Below are 23,450 nucleotides of genomic sequence, written 5' to 3'. Positions count from 1 at the left end.
GGCGTCCTTCGAACCAGGCAGATTGGAGCTATGAGCTCCTGTTCTTTCACCTTTTATGGTGTCAACAGTAAGAAGCCTGGGAGTGGCGGCCTAGTGGTTAGGGCATAGAGCTGGGATTCCTGAGGTTCTGAGTTTGAGCCGTACTCCCATAGACTGCCACTCTGTGTTTTGAGCAAGATATCCCACACTGCTCCCCGGGTGCCGCACAATGGCAGCCCACTGCTCCCCCAAAAAAAAAAAATGTCCAAGGGGGTGGGTTAAATGCAGAGAGTTATTTTTTTTGCTCTGTACTTGTGACAATGTAATGACAATAAAAACTCTGGAAAAAAATAATAATTAAGAACTCTATGCTGGGTTTGAAGCCTTAAGTTTTATGGACATGACCTGGTGACTGTTGCACAGGAATGATGCTTTTCAAACTGAAACTAGAGCCAACCAACAACTTATTGAATGACATCAGCCACTTGCTAATGAAGCTGACTGAAATAAAAATGTCTTTTCTGCTGTCAAGTTGCTGCACTGAGCTCAATTGCTGATCATTATTTAGACCCGAATATGAACCCAAAATGTTTCTATTAAGTCAGGTACTAAGTTTAAATTCAACTACCAAGAAGCAACTTTTTACATTTCCGATATAATACTGATAATGCAGTTTTAAATATTGGCCGGTAAAATATCAACCTGATACAATATTAGTTTTGTATTAATCATTCATGCTTTTATTACTTGTTTTGCTAATGTGGAATATTAGAAAAAGGCTTAATCAAATAATTTTACTCAAACAGTAGGTATGAGAATAACTGAGCCACTTATTAACCAATGTCATGTCGCATAAAATTTAAACAGAAGCAGTCAGCAGTGGAGCGTTTCTATCAGCAGGCTAATATCAGTTTTCTGGATAATATTAGACCAATTTCCATTATCAGTATCTGATTGGACCATCCCTACTAGCCAGCATTAATTACCTATTGAAGTCTGTTCCCAATGCAACGTTTATTTGGAATGTTTAATAATCATTATAGTAGCTATAAAGGAATCCTGACTTGATCCTGTCAAGTCCAGTGGATATTTTTTGAACGTTTTTGAACTTTTACGGAATGAGTTGATCCTGCCAACATGCCATCACAAATTATTGCAAATCTTTTCATGTAAATGCTTTTTATTTATACAAGCAGTTGACAGTTGGAGCTCTGATTCCGTTTAGAAATCAGTTCCTCAAGTTATGTTCATCTAAGCAATCTCCTGTTGCACAGCTGGGAACTGGCACAGACACGCACAGTTCCTTAGTGGGCAGGTTTCCGTCTTTGTGTTGGAGAATTCAAACCAGCTAATAAGCCGTCCATCAGTATATAGCTGCAGGAATACAGGCAATCTCCACATTCTGCTTGCAGAGCCAAGGCTGCCATCATTGCACAGTTATGCACGTATTTACGCGGCTCTTTATGATCATGTGTAATTGTCTACACCATGTCCAACTGATTTTATCCTCACCTCTGACCTGATTGAAATTAATTTGCTGATTTGCCACCTTTTTTTTTTTTTTTTTGCTTGGATCGAAGTTTTGGAACAAGCACGGATTTTATGCTCCTTGGTGTACACACACACACGTGTATTTCCATGACCTAAGCACAGGAATATTTACAGGTTATATCTGACAGGCCATTTCCATCCTTTTTTTCCAGGTGTCTCACGCATTTTTTTTTAGGCTAAATGTGATTCAGTTTCATCACTTAATTTTAGATTATGAAAACTCAAACTCGTGGAAAGGTTTTACTATCTTTAAGAATTTTGCTGCTCACTTTAATGAAATGTTCATGTTTATTTCACACTGTGTTTTGCATTAAAGCCTGTGCTGCATGTTCTTTTTTATTGTGCAGACCCACTTTATACATTAGGCCCATGATATTTTGTTTTAGTGGCGTTGGATGTAGGAGTTTGCCCTGCAATCGAAGGGTTGATGGTTCCAGCCCCGGCTTTCAGTGTGTTGTCCTTCAGCAAGACACTTTACTTGCATTGCCTACTGATGTGGTGTTCAGAGATCCCGGTGGCGCAAGTGTACCGCAGCCTTGATTCTGTCCCAGGGCAGATCTGGCTATAATGTAGTTTGAATGTGTGAATGACTGAATGTAGTGTAAAGCGCTTTGTAAAACACTATACAGGTACAGGCCTTTTACCATTTGAGGCACAGTGGTATAGATTCTTAATCAACCATTCAATGAAGAATAATAAGTGCTTCATCAGAAGGCAGTTCGACCTTGCTTCTAAAAGGTTTCCTCAGTCTTGAATAGTTCTGGTACTCTGGACATGGGTTTGGAGAATCAGAACTTTAACCTGTAGCTGAATGATTCAGCTGCTTGAGGCATTAATCACTGATTCAGTGATTAATGCAGGTCTAACGTTTAGTCGGTGTGACCTCAGGTGGAACAGCCTGATCAGAGACCTTGTTTTAGCAGTTAGTCCTAAGGTGGTCTTATGACTTATAAAAGGCTTATCCAGTCCAAGGACCCCTCGGTCATCATACTTGACAAAACATGATGTAAGTACAGGTCAGGTTAGGATTAGGGCTGAATGAATTGATAGGATCAGTTCTGATTGATTAATTATTAAAACGTGTGAGCTTAGTGAGCCAATAATAGTTAAGTAGAGCAAAATACTGAGAGAACCACCCACTCAGAGCTAAAACACATTTAGCATTTGAGGTGAAAAACTTTTTCTGTAAAGATGCTCCAGCCAGCATCACCTGGTTCTGATTTTGGAAAATATCTCCAATTAAGCAACGTTTGCTTTATGATTTTTAATCATAAAAAATTTATTAAGAGTGGTGGCCTTGTGTTTAGGGCATTGTGCTTGCAATCCAGAGGTTCCCCACTCCCACAGACTGCCACTCTGGGTCCCTGAGCTAAGACCCTTTACCTCCACACTGCTCCCCGGGCGCCACACAATGGCAGCCCACTGCTCCCCGAGGGGATGGGTTAAATGTAGAGAGTGAATTTCATTGTTCTCTACTTGTGACACAGTAATGACAACAAAAGCTGGAAAAAAAAAAAAGATTAACTTAGTAAAATAACTGTTAGCTGTTTTATTAATCTGTTGTGTACGGACTAGAGATTGTTCCTTTATGGAGACATTCTGAGGTGGTTTGGGATGGCAAGTTCTGGTTCAGGAATGACTGATCTTTGATATAAAGCAGCGAATGTTCAGCAGTGTGGGAGCTTGTTCCTTTATAGCCGAGTCACACATTTTCAGGCCTGAATCCTCCTCCACTCAGTTTCATCTGCTGGTTCTGCTGGATCTTATCAAACTGGTCAGAGTGGGAAGCTGCAGCTGGACTTTGGGCAGATCAGTCTGCTGAGTCATGATTATACACCTGGAAAAGTTTGGCTCACACGTTGTTTTTTTTTTAACCTGTTCACTGCAGGTTTGTGTTCTTCCTGGATCCCTGCAACATCGATCTGGTTCAGAGGAAAATCAAGTCCATGGCTCTGTGCGTGTCTCTGTGTCCCACTGAGGAGCTGAAGACCTACCAGGATCTGAGGAGGTTCGCCATGATAAACGGTGAGCTCATCACACACAGCTGGGTCATGGCTGTTCGACCTGTAGAGGAGCAGAGAGATGGGCTGCAATCTGTGGAGGATGATGGTAAAGTGTAGTCAAAAGGTGAACGAAGGTTACGCTACGTTAACCAGAACCGCCTTCTCCTTCTGGGTTGTCATGGTGATTATGCTTAGTCAGAGCATCAGAACGTAAAGGAAACATCTGATTAGATGATTTCTCCAATAATGGTTCAGTTTGAGATCAAGTCATGTTTTTCACCTTTTCAAGAAGGTTTTCTACGTTTTATAACTTAAGATATTTTAGCTGATCCTCTTTATCTTCCAGTTACAGTGTAACTATTTAACTATTGTTGGTTAGAGCTTAAAGGAATAGTACACCCAAAACATGATTAGCCTTCATTTTCTACTCACCCCCATGCTGAACAACACTCTGGAGTACTTTTTTGATATCTCAAATGCATCTGGAGATCTGGGAGGCTTCTTGCTATCCGCTGACATTCAAATAATGGAGGTCTATGGTGACCGAGACAGAAAGGTCCATAAAAGTCCACAAAAAACGTGTCAATATTCCTCCATACTGCTCGTCCAATGTATTCCAAGTGTCCTGAGTGGGTAGCATCCAGAATTTACTCGAAACAAAGTCATTTAGAATGTTTTTAGAGCATAAACAGTAGTGTATAGGATTTCCTGAAAGCGCGCACATGCGCGTTCACGACGCTACGGAAGCCGGCAGACCAAACCAGCGCATTCAGCTCGGCAAAGAACTCATGCTCTTCCTCAACACTGAAGTCCTCAGACATTTTTCTTTCGTTGGTTCTTTCTTTGCACAGGTAAACAGCACATTTCTTCTTCTACGCTTGCATTATTGGCAGAGCAGACGCTGAATGCGCACTTTCATCTGGCTTGGTCTGCCGGCTTCCGTAACGTCGTGAGCGCGCATGTGCGCGCTTTCAGGAAATCCTATACACTACTGTTTATGCTCTAAAAACATTCTAAATGACTTCGTTTCGAGTAAATTCTGGATGCTACCCACTCAGGACACTTGGAATACATTGGACGAGCAGTATGGAGGAATATTGACACGTTTTTTGTGGACTTTTATGGACCTTTCTGTCTCGGTCACCATAGACCTCCATTATTTGAATGTCAGCAGACAGCAAGAAGCCTCCCAGATCTCCAGATGCATTTGAGATATCAAAAAAGTACTCCAGAGTGTTGTTCAGCATGGGGGTGAGTAGAAAATGAAGGCTAATCATGTTTTGGGTGTACTATTCCTTTAAAATAGCAATAAAATGGCAGCTGAAGCAGCTTTCCAGTTTAAGAAATGTGTTTAATTTGTTTTAGAAATTCTAGCCAGGCAATTTAAAGTTACTTGTCTTTTTCAAGTAGTGTATTTTTTTTCAGTGTAGAGTAGGTTGTTTTTTTTTAACAGAGTTCAGAGATTCAGCTGACCTACGGTGGGATCTGAGCAGATATTGTCCCAGAGATGCATATTATCTCCCCAGGTTCAAACATGGAGCTCACCCCTTAGATGGTAGCTAGTCTGTAGGAGTCCAGAAGTAGACAGAGGTTGTTTTCCCTTAACCTGACTCCGCCAGATGGATTTGCTCCGCATATCCATCTGGAAACCTTCGGTTGAAGTAATTTTGGGAAGGGGCGAAAATACTGGTTAGCTGATTGGCCTATGTTGGTGATAGACGGGCCAAATAAACCAATCAGATCAACGAAGCATATGACGTACTGTCGAGTTATTTTGGGGTTTGTCTGCCTGAACTCGACCAGGCTTGGCACAGAGGACGCAGGAAACAACTCAGATCAACTTAGTCACTTCTTTTATTTGACTTTTGTCATTTTCTGTTGAATCATAAGCAGGTTGATAACCTCAACAAAGAAAAGAAAAAGCAAACAGATATTAGTTCCACCATGAACCATAGTCACACATGCAAACATGTATAGTTCTCTATATTAGACTTAGTATAATATAGATTAAATTAAATTAAACATTCCTTCTCTCATTTATTTTCTCTCATTTTCTCATCTAATTTCTTAAATTAAACATTCTGATCAGTATCATCAATCTCATTTCATGATTTACTAGAACATAAGTGGGAAAATGAAGTAAAATACATACCAGTAGCGTCTCTGTGCTCCACTGACTCAACCACACCCAGGGCAAACAAACAAAAGGCCCATCAGGTGCTCAACCAAGGCTAATCAACCTAGAGCTTCTTGCTCTCTACTCTCTCTCTGAACACCATGTGAACACTTAGGCTCTCTACTGCCATCATCACATCCCAGAGTGAAAAATATTAAAAGAAAAACATGAAAAATAAACAGCATACAGCACATAACCCAACACCTCCCACTTGAGCTCCTGGTTAATGAACCCAAGGAGGTCACACTATTGTCTCTTAATGTTGCTCCTCAATAGGAAGCAGAACCACCAGGCGTCTGACATCCCTGTGAACGATGGTGGAGGGGATTCTGGATGAGAGTTTATCTGTGTTTTTCCTTTGCTTGTGCAGTGTCCCTCCTTTACTCATTGGAACAGGGTAGCTTGGAAAAGTCCTCACATTCACATCCCTCACGACTCCTCTTTGGTCAGGATTTACACTGACAACTCTGCCAAGCTTGTATCGGCCTCTTAAAGCGTTTTGATCCGCCAGCCACACAACATCTTCCACCGTGACATTCCTCTGCTTTGTGTGCCATTTGCTTTTGATGAACAGGTTGGGACCAGCCAGCTCACACCACTTTCTCCAGAACCTGCTGACTTCTTGCTGGATACTTTGGAGTCTTTTATACAAGTAGCCCTCAAACTGAAAATCTCCTGGATCTCCCTTTGGGCTGGCCCGACCAAGTAAGAGGGAGTTTGGGCTAACATACTCCACATAGTCTTCACGACTTTGAACTCTGGCAGCTATGGGCCGTTCATTTACCAAATTTGCTGCCATGAAGAGAAATGTCTGGAACTCTCCCCATGTAAAGACTCCATCACCACCAAGGTTATTTAAGGCTCTTGACTAACCGGACTGCTGCTTCTGCTGCTCCGTTCCTGTGGGGGGAGTCTGCTGGGTGGATCTTCCAGGACCATTCTGTTCCATTCCCTGCAGCTTTAACCTCAAGCTCAGCTTTGTTCAGTTTATTTAGGAAACTTTGGAGCTCCTTCAGTGCAGGTTTGGCCCCCACAAAATTTGTCCCAGCGTCAGACCACAGCTTCCTTGGGTGTCCTCTGAGGGATGTGAATCTCTGATAAGCCAAGAGAAACCCTTCTGATGACTGGTCACTGACAACATCGGTGTGAACAGCTCTTGAAGCCATGCAGCAGAATACGATCCCCCAGACTTTCAGTTTAGTCCTCTTCTTTATCTCGTCTCTGACCTCATATGGTCCAAACAAATCAACACTCGTAAATTCAAATGGATTTGAGGAGCTCACTCTTTCTTGTGGCAGTTCACTCATAACTTGCTGACATTGCTTGGCTTTGAGCTTCCTGCAGATGACACAACTGTCAACCACTTTCTTTGCAAGTCTTCGACCTTTAATCACCCAGGCCTCTTGAGTCATCTTTCCACCTCCAGCCTCTTGGAAGGCCTTCCTTACAAGGATTGCTCCCTTCTGTTTGACTGGTGTGACTAGCCCAATTGGGTCATCAAGCCCAGCTACCTGACTAAGCAGCTCTCTCCTGCTCAGTGGATCAGGTGTTTCCAGTCTCACATTCTCCTTGTTAAGATGCTCACCCAGTCTAACCTTCCTTTTCCTCTTGGAAAAGTTGATTGATGTCATCATGTAAAGCATGTCCTCTTCCGCCTGATACCCAACACCCAGGGCCTTGTTGTCTTCAACCCTCATCTGGTTTGGAAGGATGATTGTTGCTGCTTTTTGCGCTGCTGCCTCCAGCTCTTGTGGGATTCCCCCTGCAGCAACCTGCCTCCCACTTTGGCCTGACCACACCCAAGGCTTGAGAAAGAAGCCTCCTGCCTTCAAGATGTCCTCCACTCCTTGTGTGATTTTGATCAGTTCCTCCAGACTGTTGTGGGATGTTAGGATGTCATCCACATAGCTATCTTCTTCCAGAATCCTGCACTCCTCCTTCAGGTGAGTAAAGATGGATAGTCTTGCCGTCTCACGCATAGCGAGCTGTGCTATGCACCCAGCTGGTCTGTCTCCTATATTGACCCGTGTGATGGCATATTCTTTTATATCTTCCTCTGGCTTGTCCCTCCAGAGAAATCGGTGTAGATGCATTTCACGTTCCTCCAGCCACACTGAATTATACATCTTTTTGATGTCACCAAGGGCTGCATACACACCTCTTCTGAACCTTAGCAGGACAGCTCTAATTGGGTTTAAAACATCTGGCCCCTTTAAAAGAAGGTCATTCATGCTCACGCCTTTGAATTTTTGGCTACTATTCCACACCAATCGCACTGGGGTCGTGACTGAGTGAGGGTTAGGTGCCACAAAGTGGCTTACATACCACACCGGCCCCTTCCAGTTTCCTCTCATCTCCTCAGTGAGTTCCATGGCAGCATGACGTTCAACCATCTCATGTACTTGCGCTGTGTATGCAGTTTTCCATTCAGGCTCTCTTTCCAATTGCTTTTCTGTTCTTAAAAATGTGGCTTCCACTGCACTCCTGTTGTTGGGGAGAGAGGCAGGGTCTTCAACCCATGGATACCTTGCATCCCAGTGTGGTGAGTTCACGTGAGTATCTTCCTTCTTGATGTACGTGAGACCTTTTTTAATGATCTCCAGTTCTTTTTCCTCTGCCAGGGTAATTACTTTCCCTCCCGGTTGGCAATTTCCACATCTGCATCCCCCACATCTCGGTTCACAGGCTGCCCCAATACTCTCCCATCTCCACCATTCAAGAAACTCACTGTTAGTGGCTCTTGTAAAATTTACATTAGCCTGATGCTCCTTTTTTAGGAGGGAATCCTCTGCTTCAGATGTGTCTCTGAGAATCTCCTCATATTTGACAGCAGCTGTTCTCATGGACCGCGCGAAGTGGGTTCTTGACCCATGGGCTACCACTTCTGCATCTTCAAAGAGATCAGGATGTGCTCCTCCCACTGTCTTCCCAAGTGGACTCTCCCACAAGACGAGGTCCCCAACCACTCTCTTCCTTTGAGGAGCAAGCCTTCCCTCTCTGTGGCTGATAAGAAGCTCGACATCTTTTGGTCTTCTTAGCTCCTCCAGCTCAACCTCTGGGAAGAATTCTTTTAACCTCTCAGGTTCTATTACTTTGTGCACCTTGGCGATATCATCCAGCCCATAGCAGACCATTTCATGTGCTCTTTCTTTGCCTTTGGGTGTCTTGATCCTGACTCTGAGAAGGTACCTCTTTGTGTTCACTCTCATAGTCATCCCACCAACACCATACAAAACCAAGGTTACATCTTCACTTCGTAACCTCAGCCTGTCAGCAGCCTTATGGGTAATGTAGTTTGTGTCAGATGCAAGATCCACCAGTGTTCCCACCTTCTGTCCTGCATTAGCGGTGACCTCCATCAGCATCAAAATAACAGGAAGCTCACAGAGCCCATTTCTCATCAAAAGCTCTGACTGTTTTTTGTTTGTGTTAGCTGACCGGGCAATACTGTTGGTGAATGCATCTCTGCATCTCTCTGCCATCTCAGGGGTAAGTTCAGACAGAAAACGTTCCTGTTCTTCAGTCAGCTTGCTTTTCCCCACACTGCTTTTCCTGCTGGTTTCAATGCTAACTTTGCTGTTGCTCCCAACTGGACAGAGGAGATAATGGTGATCAGAGGTTCCATCTTTGTTACAATCTTTATTTCTGCACAGGTAGGTGTCCTTGCAGAAATTACTGTCATCATGCAATCCGAGGCATTTCTTGCACGCACCTAGCTTCTTTACGGCCGCCTTTTTCTCCTGATGTTTCAATTCTCTAAACTTTTTACAGAAGAAGATCTTGTTATGATGCCTCCAGTCATCACACACTGCACACACTTCCCCCATTTCTTTCTTTGCCATCTTGGTAGAAGCATAACTTTTCTCAGGTTTCCTTCCTGGGCAGTAGTCTGGTCTCTCTCTCTTCTCCACACTTTTGAGCTGCTCAAGTCTCTCCAGGACGCCTTCCTGCTTTTTTAGGAACTTCAGGAGCAGATCAAAGTGGTTCTCTGGGGTGACATTATTGCTTGACTCTAGCATGAAGATCAACCAGTCTCTTTTCACAAAATCAGGTAATTTACTCTCTATTGTCCTGATGACCAATGGGTTCCTTATCGCACCGGAGCTCCCCAGCTCTGTCAGATCTGCTAGGGCTTTTTCCACAGTCTGAATTACTTCGATGACTTTCCTTGGTTGATTTCCCTTCACAGGAGCCATTTTCTCTAATTCTTCTAGGATTTCTAGGACAATTGTTGCCTTATTGCCGAACCTGTTCTCCATGACTCTGAAGATCTCATCAGCAGTAGTGTAGGTTGACAGTCTGAGATCCTTCATTATTCTGTCTTCGACGCTGCTGAGGAGTTGAATTTTCTTGACCTCTGCTGACCCAGATGGCTCTCCTTGTCTCTGAAGATTCTCCCAATCCTTTCTCCATCTGTGATAATCTCTGTTGTTTCCACTGAAGGTAGGGAGAGCTGTCGGTTTAATCCTCACCGTAGGTGCTGCTTGTATTGGACCTCCAGCCACCACGTTTGCAGGTTGCGCAGCACTTGCTTCCTCTGCAACTCTCCGTGCAGTGGCAAATTCAGCTTTCCTCAGTTCAAGCCTACTGCTGGTTCCTTTGAGATCTCTGATCCTGCCATCAAGATCTCTTTTCTCCAACCCAGGGATCCATCGCTCCCACTTTGACATGGCCTTGATGACGTCCTTCATCCTCTTCTCCAGGAGACTTAGATGCACCTCGTACCCCTCCAGGTGAGTACTCTGAACAGGTAGGTTTCCTGCTACATCAGCACTTTCCTCTGCCACCAGGATTGCAGCTGTGATTTCATCTTGACCATACTTTGACCACAGGTTCTTCTGGATGATTCCACACACCTCATTAAACCTTGTTTCAGCCTCACCAACAGTCTTTTCTATATCACTTTCCAGCTGCTCTTCAAGGCCCGCCTCTTCTTCTTTTGTTGCCTCAGCCAGCAATCCAATCCTGTACTCATCGTTCGCTTCAAATATATTTCTTAGACAGACTGAAAGCTTATTGAATTCCTCCCGTAGCTCTTCTTCAACCATGCCATCTGCTCCTTTACTTATAAAGTTGGCTTGTCTGGTGAAGCTGCTTTTTGCAGTGGTCCTCTCTCTTTTGAGCTGTTTGACCGTCTTCTCCAGAACATCTTCTGCCATTTTAGACTTTGTTGACACTCACAGCTTGCACCCTTGCGTCTACAGCTTTACACTGGACCTGTTTATCTCTTTGTCCAGGCTGCCCGACTGGTTATCAACTGTGGAGTTATTTTGGGGTTTGTCTGCCTGAACTCGACCAGGCTTGGCACAGAGGACGCAGGAAACAACTCAGATCAACTTAGTCACTTCTTTTATTTGACTTTTGTCATTTTCTGTTGAATCATAAGCAGGTTGATAACCTCAACAAAGAAAAGAAAAAACAAACAGATATTAGTTCCACCATGAACCATAGTCACACATGCAAACATGTATAGTTCTCTATATTAGACTTAGTATAATATAGATTAAATTAAATTAAACATTCCTTCTCTCATTTATTTTCTCTCATTTTCTCATCTAATTTCTTAAATTAAACATTCTGATCAGTATCATCAATCTCATTTCATGATTTACTAGAACATAAGTGGGAAAATGAAGTAAAATACATACCAGTAGCGTCTCTGTGCTCCACTGACTCAACCACACCCAGGGCAAACAAACAAAAGGCCCATCAGGTGCTCAACCAAGGCTAATCAACCTAGAGCTTCTTGCTCTCTACTCTCTCTCTGAACACCATGTGAACACTTAGGCTCTCTACTGCCCTCTGACACACTCCATGCACAAAGTAGACATCATCACATCCCAGAGTGAAAAATATTAAAAGAAAAACATGAAAAATAAACAGCATACAGCACATAACCCAACACGTACTAACAGCCAGGCTACTCTTACCGAAACCAGTCAGGAGAAGAGCAAAAAAATATTTTCCTCTGAGAAAAGCCTCCAGAACATTGTTTTGCTCTTCTTTCAGTGAAGAAATACTCTGTAATTCCGATAAAACTTGCTCAATAGCCACGCTAACGCTAGTTTCATCGGCTGAAGCTGCCATGTTCTTTAGACTGAACTGTCGCACTTCGCGTCACACCTCAACCCGCCTCAAAGCCAACGCTGATTAGACGTTCGTTTGGTGAACGGCTCCAAATTTTCTTCAACGGAGAGTCTCCAGACTGATTAGCGAGTGAAATCTTGAAAGCTCGCGATATCAGGATGGTCTCACGAGGCTAGTTTTCCCTTGTTCTACCAGCAGATGTTAAGTTTTGGAAGCAGCTGGAGAGAAGTTCCTTTTATGGTGAACCTCTCCATCTTTACCAACACAGGTGAACTTATAGAAATAAGCACAGCATGTGTTGTCTGGCTGCTCAGGAGCTGACCTGAGAGCTCTGTCAGAGTGGTTTCGGGGTGTTTGGCAAAAAGTGTGCAGCCCCCAAAAAATTTTATGAACACTACCCAGCAGGGATGGGATGAGAATGAGAAAATGGAAAGTTCTCGGCCTGATTAAATTCCATGGGAATTCTATCCATTCCACTTTGGGAGCATTGATGAGGTCAGACACTGATGTTTGGTGAGAAGCCTTGGCCCTCACTCTCAGTTCTAATTCATCCCAATGCATTCCCTCCTCCAGACCTTAATGGACTTTACTATTTCCACTGATTCCGGTCATGAAGGAGGAGGAAATGGTCCAAAATGTCTAGGTCTGTTGATGCCGTAGGTGTCCATTTTACAGGAACAGAGGAGGAGAACCTTGCTGCTGAAAATGAAGCCCCATAGCACATAGCATGTGCAAAAATCAGCATGAATGTAACAACTTATTGAGGGTGTTGGGAACAGTGATGGTTATAAAGTCTTACAGCTGCTGGGAGGAAGGATCTGTGATGACGCTCCCTTGTACATTTAGGAGGAAGCAGTCTGTCACTGAAGGAGCAATATGCAAACTATCAGAGTGAACCAGTGAGACGTTCCTTTGATTCACCTGCAGCTATGGTAAAGCTGTGTTTTATCCATCATTATCATTTTATTTACACCATTTATGCGCAAACCATCAGGCTCATTAAAATTCAGCATGCGGTCCTAAAACAGTGTCAGTTTGACAACTTTCAGTGTTCCTTCAGTGATAAAGTCTATAATAGACTTTTTTCTCTAATTAATTGTAACACAATGATTGGAACAGAGTAGAAAAGACCTGAAGTTGTAATGATGATGAAGGTGATGATGATGAGCTCTACCTGTTTCCTGCTTCAGGCTCTGAGCTCTGCTCCTACGAATTGCCAGCCCACGATTACCCGGCTCAGACTGAACGGTTCTCCAGGTGTCCAAAACTTCCCGTCCCTCGCAGGTATGTGTCGCCTCTAACCGAGCCATGAAGGGACAACGTTGCTCTCTGCTGACCTGTGACCTCTGACCCCTGTGTTTCTCAGTAAGCCGCTGCCGGTATTTAACCGCTGCACGCCGGTGGACGTCTCCTGCTACGCCAAGTTCGCTGAGGCTGTGGTGACATTCGTGGGGGACAGCAGCGTCCTGCACCGACTCATCGCCGGCGTTGCAGCCAGCAAGGAGATCATCATTGGACTCTGTGTTCTTGCTTTAGGTGAGAGCTGACAGAAAGCTGTGATGTCACTTCCTGTATGCTGAGACTGGACACTCACTGCTGTCCCATGTCTGTTAGCTCTCTCCATGATCCTCATGGTGATCATCCGATACATTTCCGCTGTCCTGGTCTGGATCCTCACCTCGCTGGTGGTCCTGGGATCCCTGGGTGAGGTCACTTCCTTTGTGATGTTTGGAAGTGGGTTTTAGAGGTTTAACCAAAGGCTGTGTCTTTCTCTCAGCGGGGACAAGTGTCCTCTGGTGGCTCTACATCGATTACCGGCTGTATGGGAACGACACGTCCTCCAAGGTGCTGAAGGATCTGAAGGAGGAACCGAAGGAGGAGCTGAGAGACAGCGGTCAGGCACTGCTCGTATACGCCGCCTCAGCCACCGTCTTCACCGTAAGTGCGACGCCGTGACCCACATTCTTGCGGACATGTAAGAGTAGCCTTCAGTGTTTCCATCTGTGTGCAGATCATCCTCCTGCTGCTGATGCTCTTCATGAGGAAACGAGTGGCGCTCACCATCGCACTGTTCCACGTCGCGGGAAAGGTCTTCATCCACCTCCCTCTGCTCACCCTACAGCCCTTCGTCACCTTTCTCGCCCTCCTGCTCTTTTGGATCTACTGGATCCTGGTGCTGCTCTTCCTGGGAACCACAGGTTGGAGACGGAGCACACAAACTCAACTGAAACGAACATGCAAATGTTAAAATCCGATGCTGTCGATTTATAACAGTTAACACAGATCTGAATGGATGTGAACCAAATTAGAATGCAACAGAATCCTTACTTGTTGGCTTTCCTCCAGCTCCTGTTATTGTTGCTATCGTTATTATAGCCGTGTCTGTTTACCTCTGCTCAGTAGCATTTTGTCATAATGCTCCATACATGGCCACTCTTTCTGTAAATACAGAATCATAATGATAGAACAGAGCTGAGGTGTAAACACCTCCAGTATGGTAGCAGAACCATACTGAGGGATTTTTCTCCTGCCCTGGTCTGACATGCTGGGTAGAAACAACATCCATCCGAGAGACTTCTGCTGGCCTAGCAGAACACAAAAAAAAAAATTGGTGATCCCTATTTCCAATGTTCATGTGGACTTTCCAGAGAGGTGTGTGTTGCATTCCAGAACCATTTGTTTCAGAACCAGAGCATCAGCCCTGCAGTCAGACATGGTGGTGGTAGAATGAGTGCAGGGGCTGCTTTGCTGCTCCAGAAGGAGAATGTCTGGTTATTAGTTTTGGATACTAACCAGAAGCAAAAAGTTGGGTTCTGCTGCAGAAAAATGATAACCTTTTTTAACTCGGCACGAGTTTTCATAATCAGCTGAAGGGAGGAACCAGCAGGTTGTTTACGGGGTGAATACTTTTTCAGGCTGGGTACGGTTGGCTGGAATGCTTTAAAATCTGCTACTGCTATTCCTGCAGACACCCTTTAGTGGCATCAGAGGGGCTGCCCCTGCTGGCCAACAACCAGAACATCACAGGTTTCTGTTCTGATGTTTTGCAGGGAACCCGGAGCAGAACGAGGAGACGGGGCTGACAGAGTTCAGGCTGACGGGCTCCCTGCAGTACCTCACCTGGTACCACGCTGTGGGTCTGGTCTGGATCAGTGAGTTCATCCTAGCCTGTCAGCAGATGACTGTGGCCGGCGCCGTGGTCACCTACTATTTCACAAGGTGGGTCTATACAGCCAATGCTTCACCCATCCGGAGCCGGGTAGAATCCCGTACCAAAGATGGACAAGACTAATATCTGCTCCAGACCTTTTTTAAAATCTTTGTCTTCCAGGGATAAAAACCGGCTCCCAGTGACCCCGATCCTATCCTCGGTTCTGAGGCTGATCCGGTACCACCTGGGTACTGTTGCTAAGGGATCTTTCATCATAACACTGGTCAAGATCCCCCGACTCATCCTCATGTACATCCATAATCAGCTGAAAGGACGGGTACGGAGAACTTTTACCAGGAACCGGTTCCCATTCTGTTCCTTTTGGCCCCAGTAGATCATGTGACCTATGGGTTGTTTATAGGAGAACGTGTGCGCTCGCTGTCTGCTGAAATCCTGCATCTGCTGCCTGTGGTGTTTGGAGAAGTGCCTCAACTATCTCAACCAGGTAAAGGACCCGTAGGACCCAGCAGTTCAGTCGGACCCTTAGCACCTCCATCCCTCCGGGTCTCCTCCATTTCTTTTATCTTTCCCAGAATGCATATGCAGCCACAGCCATCAACAGCACAAGTTTCTGCACGTCTGCACGTGACGCCTTTGTCATCCTGGTGGAAAACGCTCTCCGAGTCGCCACAATCAATGCGGTCGGAGACTTTGTGCTGTTCTTGGGGAAGGTGAGGCCTTTCTTCCCATGGGGCTACAACTGGTTCTTTTTACCTGTTTTTAGCAGAATACAAAGCTGTGATCTTCATAGAGACCTTTAAACTTTCCAATGACAACACAAGTGTTTCAAGAACCTTTTAGAAAGTCATTATAAAATGTTCCCTAGCTTGGACTCTGATCTGTGTTGCTGTGCACGCATCTCCTCAGGTGCTGATCATGACCTGCACTGCATTCGCGGGCGTCCTACTACTGAACTATCAGCGGGACTACGCCGAGTGGCTGCTGCCGCTCATCATAGTCTGTCTGTTCTCCTTCCTGGTGGCTCACTGCTTCCTGTCTATCTTCGAGATTGTGGTGGATGTCCTCTTCCTGTGCTTCGCCATCGACACAAAATACAACGACGGCACTCCAGGGAAGGAGTTCTTCATGGATAAAGCTCTGATGGTGAGCAGGGCCTGACCCGATTCCAGCCCAGAAACCTTTGTTAATCACAATCAGTCAAAGTTCTGCAGATCTGAGACCCGACGGATAATAAATTTTAAGGGACCAAACCGAGGTCCACGTTTGGTTCTGAGTGATCTTTGTGGTTCCACTCCTAATGTGAAATGCTGCAGAAGTATGTTGGCAATTCAGAATCGGAAACCATGGTATTGGGACTGTTCAGTCGAGGTTAAGAAACAGAACCAGATCCAGAGCATCAGCATTTTACTGTCATTGCTTTCCAACAGTAAGACACGCCCCCTTGGTATTGTTTATCCAATCGGGATCAGTAGGTCCTATCTAGTTTTGCTGAAGTTCTATTCAGGTTTTGACCATTATATATTCACCTTACTCACATTCCATGTCAAAATAATTACGCGTCTGACTATTTTTTTTCTTTTTGCGGCACCATTTCACTGCTTCCTTGGACTACTTAACATAAGCTTAAAAGATGTAGGCATTTCGTCACCAAATGGCTCGATTTACCCAAGATTCCAAAATCAGATATTGGTAATTATTGTAGCAGAAGACACCTGGTGAAAAGCTGAGGGAGAGTTTTGCAGTGGCGGCGTTTTGTTTATGATCTGATTTAGCTGCTTGTGGTTTTAAAGGTGTTAATGGAAGTGAATCGTTACCATATTTCAAATGAAAAAGCATTTCCAGAAATGCTTTTTCATTTTAATGTGGCTGCATTACTTGACTCATAAATTAAATTAGTAATCAATCATCCTATTTGCATTTTCTTCTTTAAGACTGCACATTTTATGCCATGATCAAAGAGAAAACACAGCAGACATTGCTTTTTCGTTTTCATGGTCTGCCTGCAAAGTACTGTCCATAACTCAAAAACGAAAAAGCATTCTGAGCGGCGGGTGAAGCAGAGTGACGTGTTTCATGTGTTTTCTGAAGTTTGTGCCCAGCTTGTGACACACCTCACCTGTCTGTTTTGGCTCCACCCTTGCAGGAGTTCGTGGAGAGCAGTCGGCGATTGGAGCGTTCAGGGGGACGTGGGCGGAGCCGGGTGAAAGAGGCGCCTTCGGAGGGGGCGGAGATGAAGCCCATGGTGAGTGAATGCAGTGCTGGAGGGGGCGTGGCCAGGCGGCAAAGCTTGTCAGGGGTGGGGACAGGGCCACAGTGGGCTGAGGGCGGGGAGTGGGAGGAGCTTCAGGAGTTCCAGGTGTACTACCTGCTGGTGGGGGTGCTGGTGGACTGGGTTCTCACAGAGCAGAGCGACTTTGTCCTCTGCCTCAGCGAGGATGTGGTTCTATTCCTCTGCGTCTGCCTGCCCACCTCCACCCTCTTCCTGTTTGTCAGCCTGCTGCACACGCCAAGCCCCGCCCCCTTCGCCAAGTCTGCCTCTAAATCAGCCGCCATCACCTCCACGTGCTAACACCAGACTAACTGATGAACTGTTGGCTGGAAGAACACTAATGCATGCCTCATCATCACCATCACCATCATCATGCGAGCTGCTTGTTCTTTCCGGAACCAAAATCAGACTTTATGTTTCATTATAATTTTTTTTTTGGTTTTTACTTTTGTACTTTTTTAATGGAGAATATTTTTATAAAGAACTTCCAGCAGCTCTGTGTGCGAGTCTCTGTGTTCACCTTGTTTTTTGTCACCATGTTGCTTTAAAACCAACCAGGACCCAGCAGATAGCAGCAGCTAAAAGCTGCAGAAATCCTTCAGTCATTCTCTCTAGCTGGAAACAACAAGACCTTTCTCACCTGATGCTTTGGTCGCCAGATAATTGGAGTCCTTTTCTTTGCATTTGGGCATCAAACAGTTGGTACTGTTCCATCCTTTACAAATAATCTGGACCATAGTCTGAGTCAGACTCAGGTAGGAATTTTGCCTTCATTAAAGGCAGAGGTTTTCCATCATAGTTAATAGTGCAGTTATTATTTCAAGAGAAAATACCATGAAATTTATAAAAATGTATGAAACATTGTAGAGACAGAGTATTTGGACACATGACAGTTTGCAGCACGATCATTTAAAATATAGATACTGATCACTGATCTCTATTTATTCCTGGATTGCTGATAGACCGAAATAAACGGAAGTCACCTGCCGCCATCTTGGTACTCCCTACTTTCACGGCTTCACAACATAAAAATGCCTGTAATGTATTTACCATAGCAATGTAATCAATACATGTATACAGTGGTCGAGTTGTTAAAAAAAAAGAAGGGGGATGGTGGATAATGGTGCCTAATAAATATAGTCTATTAACCTAAAGCAATATGCATTGTATGGTTGTTACATGTGAGGTACGCCGGTCACTGACCATCATCAAGGCACCTTAAAATAGAACTGCAGTCAGGTATTCTTAATATCCGACTAAAGTATTATTATGCTCCATTAACAAACAATTTTTTTTTTATAGATTTGTATAATATGTTATATTACATGTCTTATAGACTTCATGGACTTCATAATGACTATGCAATGTGATGTGCCTATTTTTTGCCATAAATTGCAGTGGTCTACAGATACTATGAAACAGCAAGTGTGTTTCAAAGTGATGAATTTATTTTAATTTTAAAAGTCTTAATTCCCCCTAAAAATGAGAACATCATCATTCGTTGCTGTAGCGCATCTATTATTTACATTCTGACTGGTCTAAATAGGCAGTACCAATATGGCGGTTGATGATTTCACAGCACCGTGTACTGCCAATGGCCTATCATCAATCCAATGAATAAATAGAGATCAATTGTTCAGATTAATTGAACTAATTGTCTAACAAGAAGACAGAAGACTGATCAGAAGAGACTCATACCTGCTGCCAGAACAATGAACTGAGTACAGTTACTGAAAGGCCTGGTTGAGGTAACAAAGGATTCCCAAAACAGATGAACTTTTGTAAGAGAGAGACCCATAGGTAGTCACCCAGATATTACAGCAGATAAGGAAAACCTACCAGGCAAGAAAAGGAAGGAGACTCCCCTAGAGTCTTCTTAAAGTTTCTACCTTTTTTTTTAACCTGAACTGCGGCTCAAAAGCAAAGGTGACCTTTAATCACTTTGAAGCTAGAAGTCTGGATTAACTGATGAAGGTGACGACCATTGCCTTAAATCTTAAACCCAACCAGATTCTGGTCTGCAGAAACCACTTCAAGGTGTTCGATTTTGTTTTATTTAATTACGGCCAGAAGCATGTTATCTGCTGGGTCCTCTGAGGAATCATTTTGAACTTTCTGAGAAGAGTCATCAACCCAATACAAAAATTAAACGAAACAAACCCTTTGATGCTTAAAACCTCTGAACAGTAACCAGTGTTTCTATGACCAGAGTGATGTTTAAGCATGTTAATGTCTCCTATCAGTTGGACTCTAAGGGGCGTGGCTTACAGATCGTCTCTGATTGGCTAAACACTTGTTCATCTGTTTTATTCACAAAGTTTGAGTTTCTCTGTTGGTTTGTTTTAGAGCTGAACTCTTGTAGGAAGATCCATCCTCTTTATACAACAACAGAAAAAAAACCTCTGGATGATTCAGGAAATTTTCCAGATTTATGAATCCTAAAATATACCAGAAACATTTTGATAATAAGCTCTGCTCTCTTACCAAACTCTGTCCAACTGATTGTGTAATTTGCTGGTTGACGACTTTTGTAACATATTAGTGTCATACCGTTGAATTTAACAAAGTAGTCAAAGGCTTTAATAATTAGTGGGTTTATTAGCCAACTTACACACTGAAAGATGACCCATCTAAACAGTTTTAATGCAGCTGGTTAACCAGTATGCGTTAACAGGATTCTTAACAGGATCATTAATAACCTTAACACACTGCTCAGCTGTATTCCTAACAAGCTGGTTAATGGGATTGATAACCAGCTGGTTAACGAGTCATGTAATTTGCTGTGCTGAGCAAAGGATTTTAACCATTTCCACGTTTACGTTTCAGGCTCCAGGGACCAGTTCAGCTTGACCAAAATCAGCCACTGGGACTTGTTAAAGAGACATTCCAGATGTTTATTTTTACCAACGTGTAACATGTTTACTATGGTTTCACTCCAGGGAAAACAATATTTTAATAAGAAACTGGAAAAAAAAAACAACGTAACAATGTAATGAAGCACTTTATCTGGAAGCGCTGCAGATTTTAAAACCGGCTGATGCATTTTTTTGTAGTGATGTCCTTTTTTATAAAACTCACCGCTCAGTTCCTAACGCCTTCCGGACACCTTACCTAACATTTCTGGTGGAGCTGACTCCTCACCTGGACTCCCAATTAAGGGGCGGGGCCTGTGGACAGGTAGAGCAGCAGCTGATTGTGCCCTCCAGGGCTGTCGCCATGGACACGCAATGGCCAATAGGTCAGGAATCTGATTGGCTCTCGGATTGGTGACACGATGCTGGCCGCTGCACCTACGAAGGGGAGATCACGTAATCATCAAGGAAGCCTTTACCTTAAAAGAAAAGCGAAGGTGGTTCTGCTTGTGGAGGAACATCTGCATCCTTGGCTCTGAACGGAGAAAGGCGATGTGTGGGCGGAGCTTCCTGCAGCAGTGGCAGCTGAATTCAGACGGTCAGCAATAACACCTGAACGAGTCTTCCTGCTTCTGTTCATCCAGTCTGACTGAGTAGGGCATCCGTCAGATCTCAACATCCTCCCTGGCCTCTTGGTGTGACACTGCATTTCGGAGTAGGGGTGGGGTCGACCCTCTGGACTGTGTTCCGCTGAGCTGTTAGATGTTGTTAGACCGTTTGTAGCATCAGTTTGTAACAGCCTGAAATCTCTTTCAGAAATACGTTCACCTCCGACGTCATCCTGAGTCCTAACCCTCCGGCTAGTTCAGCCGAATCTCTTCTGACTGGAGGAAAACCGCTTCATTAACCAGTCAGCTGGTTCTCACATGGCAGAGGTGGAGTCAGAACAAAGCACCCTGGCATTGGCTTCTTGGAATATTATGAACCTTATCAGTGGATATGAGGACCGATTTCTGAGACATTTTCCCATCATGCACCTCTATCAGGGAACCTGAACGGGGAGCTGTTCTACAGTGTCCGGATTGATCCGAGTAGCCGAGCCGCGCATGTCAACTAATTGCACTAAAGATGGAGTTCCTGCAACACTAACCGAGCTGTTGAGTTTTAGATTAAACGTGTTTGTAGCTCAGAAATTAATTCACTTCATGTTAAAAAAAAAAAAAATCCCCAAACTAGAAGAAGAATAAATCCTGCTGCTCCGACGTGTTTATTTCTGGTCATGTGACTGCTGTCGCCGGGCAAATTAGCTGCAGGAGCTGAGGAGTTTCTCTCCAACATCGGCATCACCTGATTGTAAAAAAGCACAGAAATCACCAGGATCAGGAAGACGAACAGGAGAACCTTGTAGGGATACGTTCAGAGGTCTCTAAACATTTCAGAATAAAACTGGAAGTCATCAAGATATGAAGTTTGTTTTTATCTAATCAGATTATTTAAAGGGAATTAAAACCTTATATTTATATGAAATATATTGATTCAATGCATCATAACGTGAGTTTTTAATTTATCTTTCTGGCTGAGACCTTATTGCTGTTCAAGGAGTTTAAACTGGTCCCACATTCCTTAACTGGGTCTAGTCTAGGTTCTAAGTGAACCATTTAACCTGTTTTACAAGTATTTCCAAGCCATCAGAGATAACAACTACTAGATTTATTGTTGGATAAACTCCTGATTTGACTGCTGTTCAAAGATTTAAACTAAGTTCTGTGAAACAGACCAAACTTAAGCAGAAACCAACTTCTTCTCTACAGCTAATAAAACCCAACATGGAAAAGGTTTCATGCTCAAATGAAGAAGCTGTAATTTTGAGATTTTAAGAACCCTGTCAGGAGTAAAAGCATCAAAGACCAGATTCAGTAAGAAATGTTCTGCGTTTTGAGATGTTTCTGGGCGAATCAAACCTCTGGAGAAGGGATCCTGTTTCTGTTGAAGGAAAACTCTTCAGCCTCCATCCTACCAATCAGAGCACAGGCTCCTCCCACTGAAGGTAAGTGAGGGTCAGAGAAGCTCTGGTCAGGTTCTGATCCAGAGCCAATAAGCTCTCTGGTTCATCTCAGAGTGAAGTTTTATTGGTGAGAAACATCTGCAGTGACCTTCAGCAGGAGACCAGCTGAGGCTTCCTGCTCGTCTCCTGCAGATGTTCCTTAACTTCCCTCTGAAATTCCAACCTCTCTCGGAGCTTCTGCACTGAGATTTCAGAGCGCTGGACCAGAGCGTCTCTGACTCTTCACCACCGGGTTTCGCCGACTGTTTGCAGCTGATGCATGTTCTGGAGGCTGCTCCTGAACTCAGAGATTAACCGGCAGGTGTGACACTAGTGTTGAGCTTTTCTCTGCAGTAACCAGTCGTTTGTAACACTGAAGAACTTTGCTTTGGTTCTCTGTTGGTTTTTATATCATTTCTTATGTATCTTTGTTTTATAAGAAAATTATTAAAAGCAGAATTTCAGTCTGTGTTTGTGGTCTTTGTTCAAGCTGCAGAAAAACATGCTTTTTTTCCCAAGCTTCTCTGACCTTGAGATGTTCTAAGAGCTAGTTCATTACCAGAGATCCATGGAGACTGATGGAGAGCATAATTTAAGGTAAACAGTTGCTGACTGGTAACAGGAAGCTGTCCTTCCAACTGCTTCAAGCTGCTGGAGCAGAGATAAAGGAGAGATGGGGAGTTTGTTGGTTTTAATGGAGGTTAGAGGACCACCATCTTTACTTAGATGCTTTATAGGCTAAAATTTGGTTAAATCTGTTGATACAAACTGATGTGACGGTGTTTAAATTATAAATTGGTTAGAGGAGTCAGTTTGTCCTGCAGCAGCAGACTGGGACAGAACAGAAGACCAACACATGCAAAAAAAGAAATCCATGACTTGTTTTTCACCAGGTAAACCAATATAACAACTCAAAATTCAGAAATAAACAAACATTCAAAAACAAATCAGTGACCAATATAGCCACCTTTCTTCACCATGACACTCAAAAGCCTTCAATCCATAGATTCTGTCAGTTTGTTTGCGATCCACATTGCGTGCAGCAGCCACCACAGCCTCCCAGACACTGTTCAGAGAGGTGGACTGATTTCCCTTCCTGTAGATCTAATATTTCATGAAGGACCAGAAACTGGCAGTAGGTCATGGAGTTGATCTTGACTCCATCATCAATCCGAAAAGGTCCCACAAGCTCATCTTTGATGATACCAGCCCATACCAGTACTGCACCTCCACCTTGCTGGTGTCTGAGTGGATAAAGAACTTGCTTCCCTTTACTGATCCAGACTGATGCCCATCCATCTGGCCCATCAAGACTCA

The 23,450-nt window shown here is 44.0% G+C and overlaps 1 protein-coding gene across 3 annotated transcripts in view; it reads left to right on the top strand.

The window, feature by feature from the left end:
• Nucleotides 1-22,602, top strand: part of slc44a1b (solute carrier family 44 member 1b) — a 32,361-nt gene extending 9,759 nt beyond the window's left edge. For 2 of the 3 annotated variants that reach the window (XM_038286664.1, XM_038286666.1), the window contains exons 4-16: nucleotides 3,419-3,555; nucleotides 12,987-13,080; nucleotides 13,163-13,332; nucleotides 13,411-13,500; nucleotides 13,574-13,734; nucleotides 13,808-13,994; nucleotides 14,847-15,015; nucleotides 15,128-15,284; nucleotides 15,369-15,452; nucleotides 15,541-15,678; nucleotides 15,875-16,111; nucleotides 17,112-17,210; nucleotides 20,906-22,602. In XM_038286664.1, coding sequence (XP_038142592.1) covers nucleotides 3,419-3,555; nucleotides 12,987-13,080; nucleotides 13,163-13,332; nucleotides 13,411-13,500; nucleotides 13,574-13,734; nucleotides 13,808-13,994; nucleotides 14,847-15,015; nucleotides 15,128-15,284; nucleotides 15,369-15,452; nucleotides 15,541-15,678; nucleotides 15,875-16,111; nucleotides 17,112-17,210; nucleotides 20,906-20,941 — 1,759 coding nt within the window. In that variant the 3' untranslated portion in view covers nucleotides 20,942-22,602. Of the gene's footprint in view, nucleotides 1-3,418; nucleotides 3,556-12,986; nucleotides 13,081-13,162; nucleotides 13,333-13,410; nucleotides 13,501-13,573; nucleotides 13,735-13,807; nucleotides 13,995-14,846; nucleotides 15,016-15,127; nucleotides 15,285-15,368; nucleotides 15,453-15,540; nucleotides 15,679-15,874; nucleotides 16,112-17,111; nucleotides 17,211-20,063 lie in introns of all 3 variants that reach the window. The other variant, XM_038286665.1, reaches the window with a different exon arrangement.
• The last annotated feature ends 848 nt before the right edge of the window (nucleotides 22,603-23,450 follow it).

Source organism: Cyprinodon tularosa, unplaced genomic scaffold (assembly GCF_016077235.1).
Source record: "Cyprinodon tularosa strain WSP-4 unplaced genomic scaffold, ASM1607723v1 ctg229, whole genome shotgun sequence".
NCBI classification, from domain to species: Eukaryota; Metazoa; Chordata; class Actinopteri; order Cyprinodontiformes; family Cyprinodontidae; genus Cyprinodon; species Cyprinodon tularosa.
The sequence above is the reverse complement of the archived record's forward strand: the minus strand, read 5'-3'. Positions and strand labels throughout refer to the sequence as shown.